This window comes from Elephas maximus, chromosome 19, assembly GCF_024166365.1.
Source record: "Elephas maximus indicus isolate mEleMax1 chromosome 19, mEleMax1 primary haplotype, whole genome shotgun sequence".
Lineage (NCBI taxonomy): Eukaryota > Metazoa > Chordata > Mammalia > Proboscidea > Elephantidae > Elephas > Elephas maximus.
The window spans coordinates 1,097,042-1,118,681 of record NC_064837.1 but is presented as its reverse complement, the minus strand read 5'-3'; the positions used below and the strand labels follow the sequence as shown (position 1 = coordinate 1,118,681).

Below are 21,640 nucleotides of genomic sequence, written 5' to 3'. Positions count from 1 at the left end.
GAATGAAATCAGTCAACTGCAAAAGGACAAATATTGTATAAGACCACTATTATAAGAACTGGAAAAATAGTTTAAGCAGAGAAGAAAATACTCTTTGATGGTTACGAGAGGGGGGAGGGTGGGAGGGAGGGAGAGGGGTATTCACTAATTAGAGAGTAGATAAGTTTCATTTTGTGAAGGGAAAGATGATACACAAGAAAGGAGAGGTCAACACAAATGGACTAAACCAAAAACAAAGAAGTTTCCTTAAAACACTGAACACTTAAAAGGCGAGCATAGCAAGGGTGGCAGTTTGAGGACCATGGTTTCAGGGGACATCTAAGTCTATTGGCATAATATAATCTATTAAGAAAACATTCTGCATAACACTTTAGAGAGTGGCGTCTGAGGTCTTAAACACTAACAAGCGGCCATCTAAGATGCATCAGTGGGTCTCAACCCACCTGGAACAAGAAAGAATGAAGAACACCAAAGGCACAAAATAATTATGAGCCTAAGAGACAAAACGGGCCACATAAACCAGAGACTACATCAGCCTGAGACCAGAAGAGCTAGATGGTACCTGGCCACAACTGATGACTGCCCTGACAGGGAACTCAACAGAGAACCCCTGAGGGAGCTGGAGAGCAGTGGGATGCAGGCCCCAAATTCTCATGAAAAGACCGGACTTAATGGTCAGACTGGGATTGGAGGAACCCTGGAGGCCATGGACCCTGGACCTTCTGTTACTTCAGGGCAGGAACCATTCCCAAACGCAACTCTTCAGACAGGGACTGGACTGGAATAGGGGATAGAAAATGAGACTGGTGAAGAACAAGCTTCTTGGATCAAGTCAACACATGAGACTGCTGGCATCTCCTGTCTGGGGGGGGTGGGGGGCGGGGAGATGAGAGGGCAGAGGTGGCCAGAAGCTACCCAAATGTACATGAAGAGAGAGGGGGGAGGGGAGTACTTGCTATTTCATCAGAGGGAGAGCAATTAGGAGTGTATAGGAAGGTGTATGTAATTTTTGTATGAGAGACTGACCTGATTTGTAAACTTTCACTTAAAGCACAATAAAAATTAATTTATTAAAAAAAAAAGGCAGGGGGAGGGCAAAGGATATGAACAGGCACTTCACGAAAGAAGATATTCAGGCAGCTAACAGATACATGAGGAAATACTCATGATCATTAGCCATTAGAGAAATGCAAATCAAAACTACAATGAGATACCACCTCATCCAAGCAAAGCTGGCATTAATCCAAAAAAAAAAAAAATTATAATAATGTTGGAGAGGTTGTGGAGAAACTGGAACACTTACACAGTGCTGGTGGGAATGTAAAATGGTTCAACCACTTTGGAAATTGATTTGGCGCTTCCTTAAAAAGCTAGAAATAGAATTACCATACGATCCAGCAATCCCACTCCTTGGAATATGAGTCCTCACATGAACAGATATATGCACACCTATGTTCACTGCAGCACTGAAAAGGTGGAAGCAATCCAGGTGCCCATCACTGGATGAATGGATAAATTATGGTACACCCACATAATGGAAGACTATGCAACAATTAAGAACAACGATGAATCCGTGAAACATCTCATAACATGGAGGAATCTGGATGGCATTATGCTATGTGAAATTAGTCAGTTGTAAAAGGACAAGTATTGTATGAGACCACTATCATAAAAACTCAAGAAAAAGTTTAAACACACACAAAAAAATTCTTTGATGGTTACGAGGGAGGGAGAGGAGTATTCACTAATTGGATAGTAGACCAGAACTATTTTAGGTGAAGGGAAAGACAACACATAATACAGGGGAGCTCAGCACAACTGGATGAAACCAAAAGCAAAGAAGTTTCCTGAATATAACTGAATAGCTTCAAAGGCCAGAGTAACAGGGATGGGGGTCTGGGGTCTGTGGTTTCAGGGGACATTTAGGTCAATTGGCATAACAAAATGTATTAAGAAAACATTCTGTATCCCACTTTGATGAGTGGCACCTGGGGTCTTAAATGCTAGAAAGTGGCCATCTAAGATGCATCAATTGGTCTCGACCCACCTGGATAAAAGTAGAATGAACACCAAAGATACAAAGTAAACATGAGCCCAAGAGATAGAAAGGGCCACATAACCCAGAGACTACATCAGCCTGAGACCAGAAGAACTAGATGGTACCTGGCTACCACCAATGAATGCCCGAACAGGGAACACAACAGAGAATAACAGAGAATCCCTGATGGAGCAGGAGAAGAGTGGGATGCAGACTTCAAATTCTCGTAAAAAGACCAGACTTAATGGTCCGACTGAGACTAGGGGGACCCTGGAGGTCACGGTCCCTGGACTCTCTGTTGGCCCATGACTGGAACCATTCCCAAAGCCAACCTTTCAGAAAGGAATTGGACTGGAGTATAAGAAAGAAAATGATACTGGTGAGGAGTGAGCTTCTTGGCTCAAGTAGACACATGAGACTATGTGGCCAGCTCCTGTCTGGCAGAGGGGGACAGGCGTTGGTTGAATGGACAGCAGGGATTCAGGATGGAAAGGAAGAGTGTGCTCTCTCTGGGGGGAGAGCAGCTAGGAGTACATAGCAAGGTGTGTATAAGTTTTTGTTTGAGAGACTGATTTGTAGACTTTTACTTTGTTGTTGTTGTTAGGTGCTGTAGAGTCGGTTCTGACTCATAGCAACCCTATGCACAACAGAACAAAACACTGCCCGGTCCTGCACCATCCTTACAATCGTTGTTATGCTTGAGCTCATTGTTGCAGCTACTGTGTCAATCCACCTTGTTGAGGGTCTTCCTCTTTTCCACTGACCCTGTACTCTGCCAGGCGTGATGTCCTTCTCCAGTGACTGATCCCTCCTGACGACATGTCCAAAGTATGTAAGATGCAGTCTCGCCATCCTTGCTTCTAAGGAGCATTCTGCCTGCGCTTCTTGCAAGGCAGATTTGTTTGTTCTTTTGGCAGTCCATGGTATATTCAATATTCTTCGCCAACACTACAATTCAAAGGCATCAACTCTTCTTCGGTCTTCTTTGTTCACTATCCAGCTTTCACATGCACATGATGTGATTGAAAACACCACGGCCTGGGTCAGGTGCACCTTAGTCTTCAGGGTGACATCTTTGCTCTTCAACACTTTGAAGAGGACCTTAGCAGCAGATTTGCCCAATGCAAAGCATCTTTTGATTTCTTGACTGCTGCTTCCATGGCTGTTGATTGTGGATCCAAGTAAAATGAAATCCTTGACAACTTCAATATTTTCTGTTTATCATGATGTTGCTCACTGGTCCAGTTGTGAGGATTTTTGTTTTCTTTATGTTGAGGTGTAATCCATACTGAAGGCTGTGGTCTTTGATCTTCATCAGTAAGTGCTTCAAGTCCTCTTCACTTTTCAGCAAGCAAGGCTGTGTCATCTGCATAACGCAGGTTGTTAATGAGTCTTCCTCCAATCCAATCCTGATGCCCTGTTCTTCTTCATGTAGTCCAGCTTCTCGTATTATTTGTTCAGCATACAGATTAAATAGGTATGGTGAAAGAATACAACCGTGACGCACATCTTTCCTGACTTTAAACCAATCAGTAACCCCTTGTTCTGTCCGAACAACTGCCTCTTGATCTATGTAAAGGTTCCTCATGAGCACAATTAAGTGTTCTGGAATTCCCATTCTTCGCAGTGTTATCCATAGTTTGTTATGATCCACACAGTCAAATGCCTTTACATAGCCAATAAAACACAGGTAAACATCCTTCTGGTATTCAAACTTTCGCTTAAAGCAGAATAAATAATAAATAAAAAGAATTGGTTGCCATACAACCATTTCAGGAAGTAGCATAAGATTAGGAACTGATGGTACTGAAGGAAGGAGTCCAAGCTGCACTGCAGGCATTGGCGAAAAACAAGGCTACAGGAATTCCAATTAAGATGTTTCAACAAACACTGGAAATGCTCACTTGTCTATGTTAAGAAATCTGGAAGACAGCTACCTGGCCAACCGAGTGGAAGAGATCCATATTTATGCATATTCTCAAGAAAGGTGATCCAACTGAATGCAGTAATTATTGAACAATATCATTAATATCATACACAAGTAAAATTTTGCTGAAGATCATTCAAAAGCAGCTGCAGTAGTACATTCACTGAGAACTTCTAGGAATTCAAGCCAGATTGAGAAAAGGATGTGGAACAATGGATATCATTGCTGATGTCAGATGGATCCTGGCTAAAAGCAGAGAATACCAGAAAGATGTTTGCCTGTGTTTTACTGACTATGCAAAGGCATTTGACTGTGTGGATCATAACAAATTATGGATAACATTGCAAAGAATAGGAATTCCAGAACACTTAATTGTGCTCATGAGGAACCTTTACTATAGATCAAGAGGCAGTTGTTCGAACAGAACAAGGAGACACTGTGGGGTTTAAAGTCAGGAAAGGTGTGTGTCAGGGTTGTATCCTTTCACCGTATCTATTCAATCTGTACACTGAACAAATAACCTGAGAAGCTGGACTATATGAAGGAGAATGGTGCGTCAGGATTGGAGGAAGACTCATTAACAACCTGCATTTATGCAGATGACACAACCTTGCTTGCTGAAAGAGAAGAGCATTTGAAGCCCTTACTGATGAAGATCAAAGACCACAGCCTTTGGTATGGATTACACCTCGACATAAAACAAAAATCCTCACAACTGCACCAATATGCAACATCATGATAAACGGAGAAAAGATTGACGTTGTCAAGGATTTCATTTTACTTGGATCCACAATCAACACCCATGGAAACAGCAGTCAAGAAATCAAAAGATACATTGCATTGGGCATGTTCTGCTGCAAAAGACCTCTTTAAAGTGTTCATAGGTCTTAGTAGAAATACAACGAGAATGAGCCTTTGAAATGAGGATGGTGTGACTTGTCCTTGCTTACTTTGGACATGTCATTAGGAAAAATCAATTGCTGGAAAAGGACATCATGGTTAGTAGAGGGTCAGCGAAAATGAGGGAAACCTTCAATGATGTGGACTGACACAATAGCAGGAATATAGACACAATAGCAGCAACAATGAATTCAAACATACCAAAGATCATGGAGATGGCGCAGGACTGGGCAGGATTTCATTCTGTTATAGGTAAGGTCACCATGAGTCAGAGCTGACTCAACAGCAGCTAACACGAATTTTGTTCTCAGGGATCTTTTGGTTTCAGGGAAGGCGGGCTTGGGTGGGCAATAGAGTTCTGCAAAATTAGATATAAAGATATTAGATATAAAGGCTTCTGGGGAAAAAATGTTTTCCCTGATAAGGCTTAGGTGTCTGATTTCTGCCTTAAAGCAAAGTATGGTGACGAGATGCTGGAAGATGCTGTAGCTGTCTTGTTCCCTTGATGGAAAGGCCAAGAGCGTGACAGAGCTGCCAGCTCAAAGCCTTGATATTATGAAGCTACCAGACCAAGGTTAGTGATTGCCCACCTCCAGACTTCATATTGTGGGAGCAAAGTGATCTTCTCTTTGCTTAAGCCGTTTCAGTTGCTATGTTTTCAGTTGTATACCCTTACTAAACTCTCCCAGTGCTAACCAGTCCACTACTCACACTGGAAAAGTGATGCCTTAGGTTCCCCTCACCTCAACCAAACAGATTCACCAACACTCACCAGGCACCTACTAGGTATGAGCCAAAGCATCACCTGGCTACACTCACTGATCACCTATTTCAATCAGGTTTCAAGATCTCTCAAGTCCTTTAAGGAGACCTATTCTGATAAGTGGAAAACACCTCGACAAATAACAGCAACATCATCATTCTGAAATCATGATTACAGGCTGATCTATTTGCCACATCTTTCTCTAAAATTCTGGTTCTGCCATTTTTGGATAGTGTCTGCTATAATTAGTTTGGCCTCATTACAAATACTGGTTATACACTGACCATTTTCACTGCTAGTGGTTCTCCCTAAGGAAGCCCTGCTGGCACGATAGTTAAGTACTCGGCTGCTAAATGAAAGTTTGTCGGTTCAAACCCACCAGCTACTCCATGGGAGAAAGATGTGACAGTCTGTTTCCGTGAAGATTACAACCTAGGAAACCCCATGGGGGCAGTTTTGCTCTGCCCTATGGGGTCACTATGAGTCAGAATTGACCTGATGGCAGTGTGTTTGATCTCCCTTGACCACTCAGAACAAGTGATTCCTCATTATCTTCTTACTACTCTGAAATAGATCCTAGAGCTTCTATAGAAAGAACTAGGCTTCAGTCTCAGGGGGAAAAAAATCAGTGTCCTTCTTTTAAAATGTCTAGGCTTCAAGCCTAGTAAAGATATTCTACCTTGAAACCAAGATCCTAAACACCTGAAAAGGTGAAAGTAAAAATACCTTAAACCTGAGTTGCATTCTAGTCTGGGAAAACAATAACGTCATTCAGCTGCATGCTGCTTGCTGGCCAGGGCAGACACGTGTGGCTTATGGCAGCTGAGGTTTTGGGGTCTGTGGGAACTAGATCCTTCCTCAAAGTTGTACATGTTGTACATGTACAAAGTTACACGATCACAGAGTAAGCTGCCTGCAAAGTGTATATGGTGTGTATCAACAAAGCTGGAAAAAATGGAGATATTGGCAAACAGTTGAAAACGAATAGAGGAAGATTCTACAAAACACTCAAGTGATTACTGTACAAGTTCTACTAATTTTCCATTTATTGTGTGAGGAAAAGATCCCATCCCTTCCAAAAAAAGTACATTTTAAGGATTTTCAGAGCCTCTTCTAACAGTATCTGAGCCACTTAAGTAACTTACCTAACCTGGAAACTTACACACTTACTGAATCTATTAGACCATAGGATAGTTTAGCATTGCTTTTTCCCTTTGTAAACAGGTTACCTTGTTCTTGCCTCATAAAACACATCTTCTGCCAAGAGTTAGAGTGGATGAACGCACTGCTCAAGGGGTCAAAGTCGTTCATCTTCAGCAGCTCCCTTGGTGGGTATCAGAGGAACCATTTTGGCATCTACTTAAGGTGGTTATATTTGAAAGTTCTATGCATAAATGTCAAGTGAAACGAATAAAAACTGAGGAATTAGGATTTACCCCAGGAATACAAAGACGATTTAACACTAGCCTACCTTAGAAAATCTGTCATGGAAATTCATCTCATTAACAAATTAAAGGAGAAAAATCTTATAATGACATAAAAACTATAAGATCATATCAGTAGATGTAGAAAAATTCAACCCCTGTCCTTTATTTAAAAACAAACAAACAAACAAAACAAAACAAAACACCTGTCTTAGTCATCTAGTGCTGCTCTAACAGAAACACCACAAGTGGATGACTTTAACAAAGAGAAATTTATTTCCTCATGGTAAAGTCGGCTAGAAGTCCAGATTCAGGGTGCCAGCCCCAGGGGAAGACTTTCCCTCTCTGTCGGCTCTGGAGGAAGGTTCCTGTCCTCAATCTTCCTCTGGTCAAGAAGCTTCTCTGTGCAGGGACCCTGGGTCCAAAGGACACACTCTGCTCCCAGCACTGCTTTGTTGGTGGTATGAGGTCCCCTGTCTCTCTGCTTGCTTCTCTCTTTTATATCTCAGAAGAGATTGGCTTAAGACACAATCCAGTCTTGTAGATTGAGTCCTGCCTCACTAACACAACGCCGCCCATCCCCGCTCATTAACGTCATAGAGGCAGGATTGACAACATATAGGAAAATCACACAATCCTGTACGATTGGCCCAGCCAAACTGATATGCACATTTTTGGGGGGATATAATTCAATCCATGACAACATCTCTTCTCAAAATACTTGTATAACTTAATAAGGGGTGCCTACCAAATACCTACAACAAGCACACTTGATGACAAAATGTTAAATGCATTTCCTTTAAAATCAGGAACAAGATCCTCCGCCATCACACCTCTATTCAACAACGTACAATGTAAAGAGGCTTGCTGAAGCTCACAAAATTAGTCACAGGAAGAGAACAAAGAAATGTACAAAAAGCAGAATGATAGAATTAATAAAGATAAAAGAAGAAATCAGTCAATCACAAAACAGATTAGCAGTATAACTGATAAATTAATCTAGCTGGTTCTTTGTTTTTACGGAATGTGAAGATGACATATTCTTTTCTTCTGGATAGGAAGAGTAAATATTGTAATTATGTTGATACAAGTTTGTATGCATGCCCAAACGTGTGTAAACTGGAAAAAAGTCTGAAAGGACATAAAATAAAATGTTACCAGTGTTTTTCTCCAAGTGGTGAGATTAAAGGTAATACTTATTTTCTTCTTTATACTTTTCTGTATTTTCTAAATAATTTATGATCAGAAAAAATGAGCTATTTTTTAAGATATCAAATTATTTCTCAGTGACACATATGTGTAATATAATGTCAATCAAAATACTGAAGAGACACAGGAAGAAGTGAAACAGAACTTCCAGAAGCATACCTGGGAGATAAAATATTTTGCAAAAGAGTAATGGAAAACCAGTTGCCATCACTATGGTCCTCACTATGGTGACCCCGTGTATGTTAGAGTAGAACCATACTCCATAGGGTTTTCAGTGGCTGATTTTTTGGAAGCTGATCACCAGCCGTTCTTCCAAGAACACTTTGGGTGGACAAACCTCCAGTGTTTTGGTTAGTAGCTGAGCTTGTTAAACATTTGTTACCACCCAGGTACTCCTAAGAGTAATTTGGGGGAGAGAGGCTTATTCCACAAGATATTAAACCTAATGCAAAGCTATAACTCTCAATCTACAGTTCAAATGACCACCTGCTAGTAATCTCTAGTGAAACTGCTTCCATACTTTCAATAAAATGCCTACGAGCTTAGAACACAGACAATGATAAAAACTTCGACTGCTACCCATTGCTAAGACTATCAGAGTCTAATGCCAGAATCAGGTTGCAAGTGACTAATAGCAAGGCAGATAACGCAGTAGAGAAAAACCTGAGTGCTCATAGCATAATCTGCTTCTTGAAGCAGTGACAACCCCTGATAAAAAGTGGGAAGATGTTTTAACCCCTCCTCCCAGCTGTTCCCTAAATCACAGGCCCAGAGTATATGTGAAGCAGAAAACAGGAAGTCACCTCTCCACACCTGTCCAGCACTGCTCTGTGAGGCAGGCAGAACAGCATAGGATTGCTACGCTACCATCACCACCAATCTTGCAGCATAAGACAAAATTCCAAATTTATTAAAAGATTACTAAAATAATGAAAAAAGTCATTCTAAGTGAAAAAGAAAACAAAGGAAATGATTAAGAGAATCAAATGATGTAACAATTTAATATCAAATGCTGGCAAGGGCTCAGGCAAACAAGCATTCTCGTGAACTACTATTGGTGGGAACAAACTGATAGAATCTTTCTAAAGGGAAATTCGGCTGTACGTATTCCAAGTCTTTAAAATGTTCATACCATTTGACTTGGTAAGTCAACATCTAGGAATTCTTCCTAAGAAAATAATTAGAGATATATTAAAAAAAAAAAAAAAAGTATTTGTAATATCGAAAGACCAAAAGAAGAAAAATGTTAGAAAATAGAGGATTAGTAAAGTTAACTGTGAGATAGGTATATAACAGAGTACTATCTGGCTTTTGTGCTGGACTACTAACCTAAAGGTTGGCAGTTTGATTCCATTCAGAGGCACCAAGGAAGGAAGGCCTGGAGATCTTCTGTAAAGATTACCTATTGCCATCGACTAAAGATTTCAGCCAAGAAAACCCTATGGAGCAGTTCTACTCTGTAACACATGTGGTCACTGTGAGTCAGAACTGACTAGACAGCAACAGGTTTGGTCTTTAGTTTTTATCTGGCTTTTAGTCTTGTTTAAAAGACTATTTAATGAGGAGAATATGCTCAAAAATGTTAATTGCAAAAAAAAAAAGGTTAACATGTACAAGATAATTCTAAAATTGTTTTCTTTCTTTTTCTAACTTGTGAGATACCCACACACATATATCTGAAAGAAAACCTCAAAATAGTGGTTATATTATCAGTTGGAGTGGAGGCTTAGGTGATTTTAATTTTCTGTTACTAGCAGCCACAAGTGTCTTGACTAATGAACCTGCCTACCCTCACTCAATCTTCAAGACTCAGCTTAGTTGCTACGTCTTTCAAGAAGTCCTCTTGTCTCTCACATTATCTTAGATGTTCCTCCTCTGCCATCAAGTCAACCTCAACTCATGGCAACCCCGTGTGTGTCAGAGTAGAACTGTGCTCCATAGGGTTGTCAACGGCTGATTTTTCAGAAGTAAACTGCCATGGTAGTTAAACAGTTAACATCTAAGCTGTGAACTGAAAGGTTGGAGGCTTGAGTCCACCCAGAGAGCCTCAGAAGAAAGATCTGGCAATGTACTTCCAAAAACTCAGCCACTGAAAACCCTATGGAGCACAGTTCTACTCTGACACACATGGGGTCGCCATGAGTTGGATTCAACTTGATGGCAACTGGTTTTCCTCCTCTGCACTTGACTCTGGGTTGTCCTCGATAATATTCCTTATCATTGGATTAAAATCACTGATTTGATTCAGTATACCCCTACTACACTTTGAACTGTCCACAGTCAGAAATCTGGGTGTTTCATTTTTGTACGCCAATCTGTTTGGAATTTAATCAGTCTTCAAGCTTGAATGCTGGATTCATGAATGAAATGGACTGAGCAAATGATTCTTTCTGCTCTGTGAGTTTATGGGTCAAGGATAGGAATCTAACCAGAATGATCGAATACTTGTAAAGAGAGATCTTTTCTTACCTTGGATAGCAGGCTTGACACATGTGTAATTTCACCATTTGCCTTTAGTAATTCTTGTTTAAGCTCAGAGCAAGAGAGTTCCAGTTGATCTTTCTCAGCACGAGCTACTTTCAGCATTTCTTGAGCTTCACAGCTCTCTGCCATTTGCCCTGTAGGACTGGCCTCTACAGCTCTTTGCTTCTCATTCTCCAGTTGAGCCTTTAAAGATCCATTTTCAATCTTCAGCCCTTCCAAGGTAACTCTACATTCTTCCAAAGTTTTGGCCATCACACTATGATTATGCCGTTCCAGTTCTAGAAACCCATTCAGTTTTTTGTTTTCTTCCTTCAGGTGTTTAATCATTTCTAAGGCTCCTTGGTTTTCTTCCTCAACTTTCCGTAAGCTACAGGTCAACTGCTGCTGAATAATGAGCAATTTCTCTCTTTCAAAGCGGCCCTGGTCAAGAATGTCTGAGCATTTCTGCTCCAGTTTGAGAATTTTGCCTTCCTGGACATTGGGCTCTTCATTCTTTACTCGCTCTTGTAAAAGATTTATCAGCTTCTCATTTTCTTGACTTAATTGCTCTGCCCTCTCTCGATGCTGATGAAAGGATGTCTCCAAAATAGTCTTCTCATCCGCCAGCTTCTCATTTTCAGCTGTCAATTCCTGCACCATTTGTTGCTGGTCTGATAATTCCTGTAAAGTAGCCTGCAGCTCTTCTGCTGTGCTGTGGTGATTCTCTTCCATCTTTTGTATCTTCTCAGTAAGGGAAGCCAGAGACAATTCACTACTATTGTTAGGGGAACTTCCAGTGGCAGAACACTTTGAGCTCTTAAGGGGGTTGCTATTGGAAGATACAGGTCTAGAGGGGGTATCTGCTGTTATGTGCTCAAAATCGGAGGCATCTGGTGACAAGGAAGCTTTGGTAACATCGCTACTTGAAGAATCTGACGTCCTTAATGCATTTTCACGTATGCTTCTTTTAAACTCATCTATTTCACCTGACAGCTGATTTCTAGTCCGGCTTCCGAAGCTTGACTCTTGAGTTAGAGATGTTGGGGAGCTGCTATCACCAGTGTGACTTGCTGCTCCTTCTGAGTTTGGCGAATGCTCAAGGTAAATCAGCTTCTCCTTCAAGGTCCGGTTTTCTTCCTTTAGATGAGCAAGCTCTTTCTGAAAATTCTTGTTCTTTTCCTCAAGAGCTCTTATCAAAGGCTCTGTGTCACATGATAAAAAGGGTATTCCATCTACACTCGGGTCTAAAGAACCAGTTTCTTCAGTGTTCAAGGCTCTCTTTTCTTTGCATTTCTTTAGTTCACTTCTAAGCCTGTTTATTTCACTATCTTTCACTTTGGCTTCTGCCAAAAGTTCCCGAATGTGAGACTCAAGCACTGCCTTTTCTGCACTTTCATTCTCTTGCTTGGCTTTTGAGGAGGTAGTCCTCAGGTGTTTGGTAGGGGTGGGTGTGCTAGAAGAAGTTGGACTGGACACCGATTTCCTGGGGTTTGAGGGACCACGTGGCACAGACCTCTCTCTTGAGACGGCTACTGAAAGTTCCCGTGGAGCTGGAATGCCTGTCCGTTTGGTTGCTGCAGCAGCACCTAAGAAAAAAGAAGAAAAAACTGAAGAAAGAAAAAAAAAAAACCCAAACACTTTTATAAATGAAAAACAAATGGCTTTAAATCACATGAAATAGTGAACACTGCGGCTGTGGCTCTTCATCTGCTTCCTCCTCCTTTAGATAACCACCTAGTTCTATTGGGGCTTCTGTACCTCCTTCCCCAGCCCTATATTTTGGAGGAAGGTGACTCCTCTACTGGCTCTAGGCGTAAAGTCTGTGTTCAGGCCTGAGCTAGTCAGCATAATCCCACCCAGAGCCATAGTGGCTGACCCAGGGCATGGACTCACACCTCAATTAAGACCAACGAAACATAAGGAAAGGTTTTCTGGGCAAGCTTCTGAAGTGTCACGTGAGTGAAAAAGCATGTCAATCTAGAAATGCTTGGTAACCTAACCATCTTGCCATCACAAAAGAATAGTGAGAATGCACAAAGCAGAGTAGAGAGAACCAAAAAAAAAAAAAAACCAAGTGGCTAACAGACCTATGAGGAAATGCTTGAGATCACTAGCCATAAGAGAAATGCAAATCAAAACCACAATGAGATACCATCTCACCCGGACATTACTGGCACGAATCAAAAAAACAGAAAATAACAAACATTGAAGAGGCTGCCGGGAGATCGGAACTCTTATGCACTGCTAGGGGGAATGCAAAATGATACAACCATTTTGGAAAATGATACGGTGCTTCCTTATAAAGCTAGAAATAGAAATACTATATAGTCCAGCAATTCCACTCCTAGGAATATATCCTAAAGAAATAAGAGTCATCATGCAAATAGATATATGCACACCCATGTTCACTGCAGCATTGTTTACAATAGCAAAAAGATGAAAACAACCTAGATGCCCCTCAATGGAAGAATGGATAAACAAACTGTGGTACATACACACAATGGAGTATTACACAATGATAAAGAACAATGACGAATCTCATAACATGGATGAATCTGGAGGGCATTATGCTGAGTGAAATAAGTCAACCGCAAAAGGACAAATATTGTATGAGACCATTACTGTAAAAACTCATGAATAGGTTTACACATAAAAAGAAACAATCTTTTATTTGACAAAGGCCCCAAAACAGTTAAATGGGGAAACCCAACAACCCACTGCCATGGAGTCAGTGGGGAAAAGACAGTCCTTTTAACAAATGGTGCTGGCATAACTAGATATCCATCTCAAAAAAATGAAACAAGACCCATACCTCACTCCATGCACAAAAACTAACTCAAAATGGATCAAAGACCTAAATTTAAAATCTAAAACGATAAAGATCATGGAAGAAAAAATAGGGACAATGTTAGGAGCCCTAATACATGGCAGAAACAGCATACAAAACATTATAAAGAATGTAGAAGGAAAACTAGATAACTGGGAGCTCCTAAACATCAAACACCTATGCTCATCCAAAGACTTCACCAAAAGAGTAAAAAGACTACCTACAGACTGGGAAAAAGTTTTTAGCTATGACATTTCTGATCAGTGCCTGATCTCTAAAATCTACATGATAATGCAAAAACTCAACTGCAAAAAGACAAATAACCCAATTAAAAAATGGGCAAAAGATATGAATAGACACTTTACTAAACAAGACATTCAGGTAGCTAACAGATATATGAGGAAATATTCATTAGCCATTAGAGAAATGCAGATCAAAACTACGATGAGATTTCATCTCACTCCAACAAGGCTGGCATTAATCCAAAAAACGCAAAATAATAAATGTTGGAGAGGCTGTGGAGAGACTGGAACACTTCTACACTGCTGGTAGGAATGTCAAATGGTACAACCACTTTGGAAATCGATTTGGCCCTTCCTTAAAAAGGTAGAAATAGAACTACCATATGATCCAGCAATTCCACTCCTTGGAATATATCCTAGAGAAATAAGATCCTTTACACAAACAGATATATGCACACCCATGTTTATTGCAGCACTGTTTACAAAAGCAAAAAGATGGAAGCAACCAAGATGCCCATCAACAGATAAATGGATAAATAAATCATGGTATATTCACACAGTGTAATTCTATGCATCAATAAAGAACAGTGAGGAATCTGTGAAACATTTCATAACATGGAGGAACCTGGAAGGCATTATGCTGAGTGAAATTAGTCAGTTGCAAAAGGACAAATATTGTATAAGACCACTAATATAAGAACTTGAGAAACAGTTTAAACTGAGAAGAAAACATTCTTTCGTGGTTACGAGATGGGGGAGGGAGGGTGGGAGGGGGCATTCACTAATTAGATAGTAGATAAGAACTACTTTAGGTGAAGGGAAAGACAGCACACAGGACAGGGGAGGTCAGCACAATTGCAAAGAAGTTTCCTGAATAAACTGAATGCTTCGAAGGCCAGCGAAAGAGGGGCAGGGGTCTGGGGACCATGGTTTCAGTGGACATCTAAGTCAATTGGCATAATAAAATCTATTAACAAAACATTCTGCAACCCACTTTGAAGAGCGGCGTCTGGGGTCTCAAACGCTAGCAAGCAGCCACCTAAGATGCATCAGTTGGTGTCAACCCACCTGGATCAAAGGAGAATGAAGAGCACCAAGGACACAAGGTGATTACGAGCCCAAGAGACAGAAAGGGCCACATGAACCAGCGACTACATCATCTTGAGACCAGAAGAACTAGATGGTGCCCGGCTACAACTGATGACTACCCTGACAGGGAACACAACAGAGAACCCCTGAGGGAGCAGGAGAGCAGTGGGATGCAGACCGCAAATTCTCGTAAGAAGACCAGACTTAATGGTCTGACTGAGACTAGAAGGGCCCCGGTGGTCATGGCCCCCAGACCTTCTGTTGGCCCAGGACAGGAACCATTCCCAAAGCCAACTCTTCAGACATGGACTGGACTGGACAATGGGTTGGAAAGGGATGCTGGTGAGAAGTGAGCTTCTTGGATCTGGTGGACACTTGAGACTATGTTGGTATGTCCTGCCTGGAGGAGAGATGAGAGGGTGGAGGGGTTTAGAAGCTGGCAAAATGGACACGAAAAGAGAGAGTGGAGGGAGAGAGCGGGCTGTCTCATTAGGGGGAGAGTAATTGGGAGTGTATAGCAAGGTGTATATGGGTTTTTGTGTGAGAGACTGACTTGATTTGTAAACTTTCACTTAAAGCACAATAAAAATTATTTAAAAAAAAAAGAAAAAATCTTTCATGGTTATAAGGGAGTGGAGGGGTGGAAATAGAAAAACACAAAATAGGCAATAGATAAATGGTAACTCTGGTGAAGGGCAAGACAGTACACAATTCTGGGGAAGCCAGCCCAACTTGTACAAGGCAAGGTCATGGAAGCTCCATAGACACAGCTAAACTCCCTGAGGGACCGAATTACAGAGCTAAGGGCTGTGGGGACCATGGTCTTGGGAAATAGCTAGCTCAACTGGCATAACGCAGTTTATAAAGAAAATATTCTACATTCTACTTTGGTGAGTAGCATCTGGGGTCTTAAAAGTTTGTGAGCAGCTATCTAGGATACTCCAGTGGCCTTGGCACTTCGGGAGCAAGGGCGGTTGAAGAAAACTAAAGACACAAGAGAAAGATTAGTCCAAAGGAATAATGGACCACAACTACCATGTTCTCCACCAGACTGTGTCCAGTACAACTAGATGGTGCCTGGCTACCACCACTGACTGTTCTGACAGGGATCACAATAGAGGGTCCCAGACAGAGCTGGAGAAAAACGTACAACAAAACTCTAACTCACAAAAAAAGAAAAGAAAAACAGACTTACTGGCCTGACAGAGACTAGAGAAACCCTGAGAGTATGGCCCCTGGACGCCCTTTTAGCTCAATAATGAAGTCACTCCCGAGGTTCACCCTTCAGCCAAAGATTAGACAGGTCCATAAAACAAAATGAGACTAAAGAGACATACAAGCCCCGGGGCAAGGATGAGAAGGCAGGAGGGGACAGGAAAGCTGGTAATAGGGAACCCAAGGTCAGGAAGGGAGAGTGCTGACATGTGGCATTGTTAACCAATGTTATAAAACAATATGTGTACTAACTGTTTAATGAGAAGCTAGTTTGTTATGTAAACCTTCATCTAAAACCTACTGCTGTCGAGTGGATTCCAACTCATCGCGACCCTATAGAACAGAGGAGAACTGCCCCATCAGGTTTCCAAGGAGCACCTGGTGGATTTGAACTACTGATCTTTCAGTTAGCAGCTGTAGCTCTTAACCACTATGCCACCAGGGTTTCCATCTGAAGTACAAAAAACAAAACAAAACAAAACCTGTTGCTGTTGAGTCAATTCCGACTCATAGTGACCCTATAGGACAGAGTAGAACTACCCTATAGGGTTTCCAAGGAGCGGCTGGTGGATTCAAATGGCCAACCTTTTGGTTAGCAGCCAAGGGCTTAGCCACTGTGCTACCAGGGCTCCATGAGTACAACACTACACATTTAATAGTTTTAAGTGTCCAAATGCCTCACTGTGTCATACTAACCAATAAAGAAAAGTTTTAATTATTTTTGTGAAAAACGGAATATAATAAAATATTTTAGTAATGCCAGTTCTCTGAGATGAAGTAATTTTGGCAAGAATCATAATAAAAACTGGGAAGATAAGTAAAGCTTCACCATGCCTACAGTCAGAAAAGGCAAACCTGAAAGCTCAAGACTGATCATTATAAAGGCATTTGCCATTCCTAACAATGCCACGCAAATTAAGGTTTCCTTTAAAATTTTTTTTCATTGTATATATAGCCCAAAGTTTGCCATTTTAACCATTTTTAAGTGTACAATTCAGTGGCATTAATTACATTCAACACGTTGTGGAACCATCACCCCTATCCATTTCCAAGTTTTATATCCCCCAAACAGAAACTCAGTACCCCTTTGGCAGTAATTCGTATTCCTTCCACTTCTCAGTCTCTAGTAACCGCTAATAAACTTTTGTCTCTATTCATTCACCTATTCTAGATATTTTATATAAGTGGGATCACCCAACATTTGTCCTTTTATGTCTGATTTATTTTACTCAGCATAATGTTTTCAAGGTTCATCCATGTTGTAGCATGTATAAGGACTTCACTTCTCTTTATGGCTGAGTAATATTCCACAATAAAATAACTCTTTAAAGTGTTAAAAAGCAAAGATGTCACCTTGAGGAATAAGGTGTGTCTGACCCAAGCCACAGTATTTTCAATCACCTCATATGCAAGTGAAAGCTAGACAATGAATAAGGAAAATCGAAGAAGAACTGATGCCTTCAACTATGGTGTTGGTGAAGAATATTGAATATACCGTGGACTGCCAGAAGAACAAACTAATCTGTCTCAGAAGAAGTACAGCCAGAATGCTCCTTAGAAGGAAGGATGGTGAGACTTCATTTTATGTACTTTGGACATGTTATCAGGAGGGAAAAGTCCCTGGAGAAGGACATCATGTTTGGTAAAGAAGAAGGTCATGGAAAAAGAGGAACACCCTCAACGAGATGGACTGACACAGTGGCTGCAACAACTGGCTCAAAGATAGCAATGATTGTGAGAATGGCACAGGACCAGGTAGTGTTTAATTCTGTTGCAAGAAGGGTCGCTATGAGTCGGAACCAACTCCATGGCACCTAACAACAATAATGACAACATTCTGTTGTATGTATATCCCACATTTTGTTTACTCATCCCTCTTTTAATAGGCACTTGAGTTATTTCCACCTTTTGACTATTGTGAATAATGCTGCAATGAATGTTGCCGTACAAGTATATGTTTGAGTCCCTGCTTTCAAGACTCTTGGGTGTATACCTGGGGGGAAAGGGGTCTTTCCTTTTTATCTTCAATAATTTGCTGGTATTGAAGATGGCAAGAACTAAATTTGAACAGATTAACTCAGTCATTATTTTTAGCTACTGTTTAACTCCTTCCTTTGCTGCCAAATCCTAGTCTGTTCTCCATTTAGGTGCTACATATGCTTTTTTGAACCTATTTCTTTACTACAAACCAAAATATATTTATGAAATAAGCTGGTAGTACACAATCCAGATGTATTTTTTAGTCATCTGCTCTTTTTTCAATTTTGCCACTTCATGGTCATTCTAAGACAGTCAACAGTGTAATTTGTTTTCTTTTCTAAAAGGTTCTTCCCATCTCTGTAAACTTCATTTCAAAAACTGTAAGAAGCAGAGGTTAGGTTTATAGAGTTGCTAAACTGATCACCAGACCAAACTAAGGTTGGTGCTTGGCCATTCACTCCCCCATGTATGCCTAAGTCTCCAGCCCAGACATCTCTCTTCCTAGGCACTGAAGAGGAAGAGCAAGAGCAAGATAACAAACAGATGAAATCAATCAGAAGAGTTCTACGACTCATTTTGTTGTTGCTGAGTTGGCTCCGACTCAGGCGACCTTATGTATAACAGAAAGAAACACTGCTTGGTCCTGCACCACCTCTGTGATTGTTGCTATGTTTGAGCCCATTGTTGTGGCTGTTGTGTCACTCCATCTCACTGAGGGTTTCCTTCATTGTTGTTGGTTCTCTACTTCTCATGCTGTTGTTGTCAAGTGCGTCGAGTCAGCGACCTTATATAATACAGAATGGAATGAAACTCTGCCCAGTTCTTAGCCATCCTCATAATCACTGCTATGTTTGAGCCCTTTGTTGCCGCCACCGTGTCAATTCATCTCATTGAATTGATGGGTCGTCTTCTTTTTCGCTGACCTGTCCTTCTCCAGGGATTGGTCCCTCTTGATAACATGCCCAAAGTATGTAAGACAAAGTCTCGCCATCTTTGATTCCAAATAGCATTCTGGCTGTACTTCTTTCAAGACAGATTTGTTCATTCTTCTGGCAGTCCATGGTATATTCAACACTCTTCCCCAACACCACAATTCAAAGGTGTCAATTCTTCAGTCTTCCTTTTTTATCACCCGTCTTTCACATGCATATGAAGTGACTGAAAATACCATGGGTTGGGTCAGGTGAACCTTAGTTATCAAAGTGACATCTTTGCTTTTTAGCACTTTAAAGAGCTCTTTCCAAGCAGATTTGCCAAGTGCAACACATCGTTTGATTTCTTGATTGTTGCTGTTTCCATGGGCATTGATCATTGATCGAAGAAGAGTGAAATCCTTGACAATTTCCATTTCTTTGCCATTTATCATGATGTTGTTTTAGTGGTCCAGTTGTGAGGATTTTTTGTTTTATGTTGAGGTGTGATCCCTACTGAAGGCTGTGGTCTTTGATCTTCATTAGTAAGTGCTTCAAGTCCTCTTCACTTCTGTCAAGCAAGTTTATGTCATTTGCATATCACAGGTTGTTAATGTTATCTCTACTTCTCATTGCTTGTTTTAAGTATTCTGAGTTAAGCCTCACTGATAAACAATATATTCTGAAACTCTGAAACTAGGCATGCTACTTCATACAACACCTCATGGCCACAGTGACAGCAGTAGGGTGGCAAGAGCACCAGGGACACTGGAACAGGGATGACTGTCTCAGTCATCACCTTTTCTGTCTTCTTCCATCTCGCACCAGATCATCACTATTTCTACCATCCCTGTGAACCTGGTTGTCTGACTGCAAGAAGTTGAAAGCTCCATCTCATAATTATGAAGGCTAAGATGATAATTTAAGAAAAATGTTTGATATGTTACATTTTTAAATGCTAAATGAAAAACCATTTTATATTGTGATTGATCACAAGTATATCAAACTATGTATTCATAGAGACACACACTAGAAAGAAACACAGAATATTGAGAACGGTTGAATATTAAGCTGGCTGGACTATAATTCTCTTGTTTTTTGAACAGATACATTTGTGCAATAAATTAAAAATAAGAGAGAAAAAACTATCATAACAATATACAGATAGATAAGAGAGTGGGAAAATTTTTTCAGAGAACAAAAAGTACATTTAAATAACAATGGCGTAATCATTTAAATCATGGATCAGGTGACGAAACACGATTTTAATTGGAGATTATCATTAGCTGAAAATAAAGTATTTTAGCCTTTTTTTTGGTCCTTGTCTTATGTAAAGAATATGTTATTGGGGCTGTTGTTTAGTAAGTCTTTTCCCTAACATGCAGGTGAGGGAAATGGTGGCACTCTGAAATAAATTTATATTTGCTCTTTCATTTATTCAAGTATTCATACAGTACCTACTCTGCAGGGGACTCCAGTGGGAGACACAAATGAAAGTTCACCATCCTCACATCACAAAATTGCTGCCTTGTATCCTAAACACAAGAGAACTCACTATTCAGTGTCTAAGAACCTAAACTACTGTCTTAGGCTCGGCTCTCTAGAGAAGCAAAACCAGTAAAGTGTGTATGTATGTGTGTGTGTGTATATATATATATGGAAACCCTGGTGGCATAGTGGTTAAGTGTTACGCCTGCTAACCAAAAGGTCGGCAGTTTCAATCCGCCAGGCGCTCCCTGAAAACCCTACAGGGCAGTTCTACTCTGTCCTATAGGGTCGCTATGAGTCGGAATTGACTCGACGGCAGTAGGTTTGGTTTTTTGGTTTGATATATATAGAGAGAGAGAAAGAGAGATAAATATCAAGAAAACAGCTCAAATGATTGTAGAGGCTGAAACATCCCAATTCCACGTATGACGATAGAGACTTCTCTCAATTCACGTAGCTGCAGGAGCTGGAAACCCCAAGATCGGCAGGTCAGGGAATGGGGCTTCTGCTCTCAGGCTGTGAAGATCAACGAATTCCAAGATCTGCAGATAAGCAGACGACGGCTCAAGTTCCAAGAGTGGGAGGTCAGATGAACAGGAGGCAGCACAGGATCCAGAGTGAACAGAAAAGCCAGAACGTCTGCTTATATTTGGATGCAGGCCACACCCTCAAGGAAACTGCCTTTCAACTGACTGGCTGCTCACACCAGATTCAACCATGGGAGTAATTACATATACTGTAAACACTGAGAATCATGGCCCAGCCAAGTTGACACACAATCTTAAAAATCACAACTACTTTTTAAAAAGATATTATCACTCTTCATAAATTGTTTTTTCAAAGTGTTTCCAATAACTTCTATAATGTAGCATCTGAGCACCTCTAAATTCAGGGGAAATAATGAGCATTGAGACCAACCCAAAGCTGATTCCTATGAGGTGGAGGTCTGATATAACCTCCACTCCATTTCACCTTTTCTGCCACCAGCCACCACCCCCAACCCCCTACCCCCACCTCCACCCCATGGCACTCTCTACTTCTCTTCTGGATGTGATAATTTATTACAATGGGCACACAGGACTCACAATCACATGGGTTATTACGGAAATAACAGGCTACAACTGAGGATAAGGATCAACTTGGAAATAAAACACAACTCAGGAG

General features: G+C 40.9%; 1 protein-coding gene across 6 annotated transcripts in view; it reads right to left on the bottom strand.

Annotated features, from left to right (window-relative positions):
* The window catches only part of SPECC1 (sperm antigen with calponin homology and coiled-coil domains 1), a 477,242-nt gene that overhangs the window by 171,539 nt on the left and 284,063 nt on the right, over positions 1–21,640 (bottom strand). For all 6 annotated transcript variants that reach the window (XM_049860224.1, XM_049860218.1, XM_049860220.1 and 3 more), the window contains one exon: positions 10,731–12,310. In XM_049860224.1, the coding sequence (XP_049716181.1) occupies positions 10,731–12,310 (1,580 nt within the window). The remainder of the gene's footprint in view (positions 1–10,730; positions 12,311–21,640) is intronic.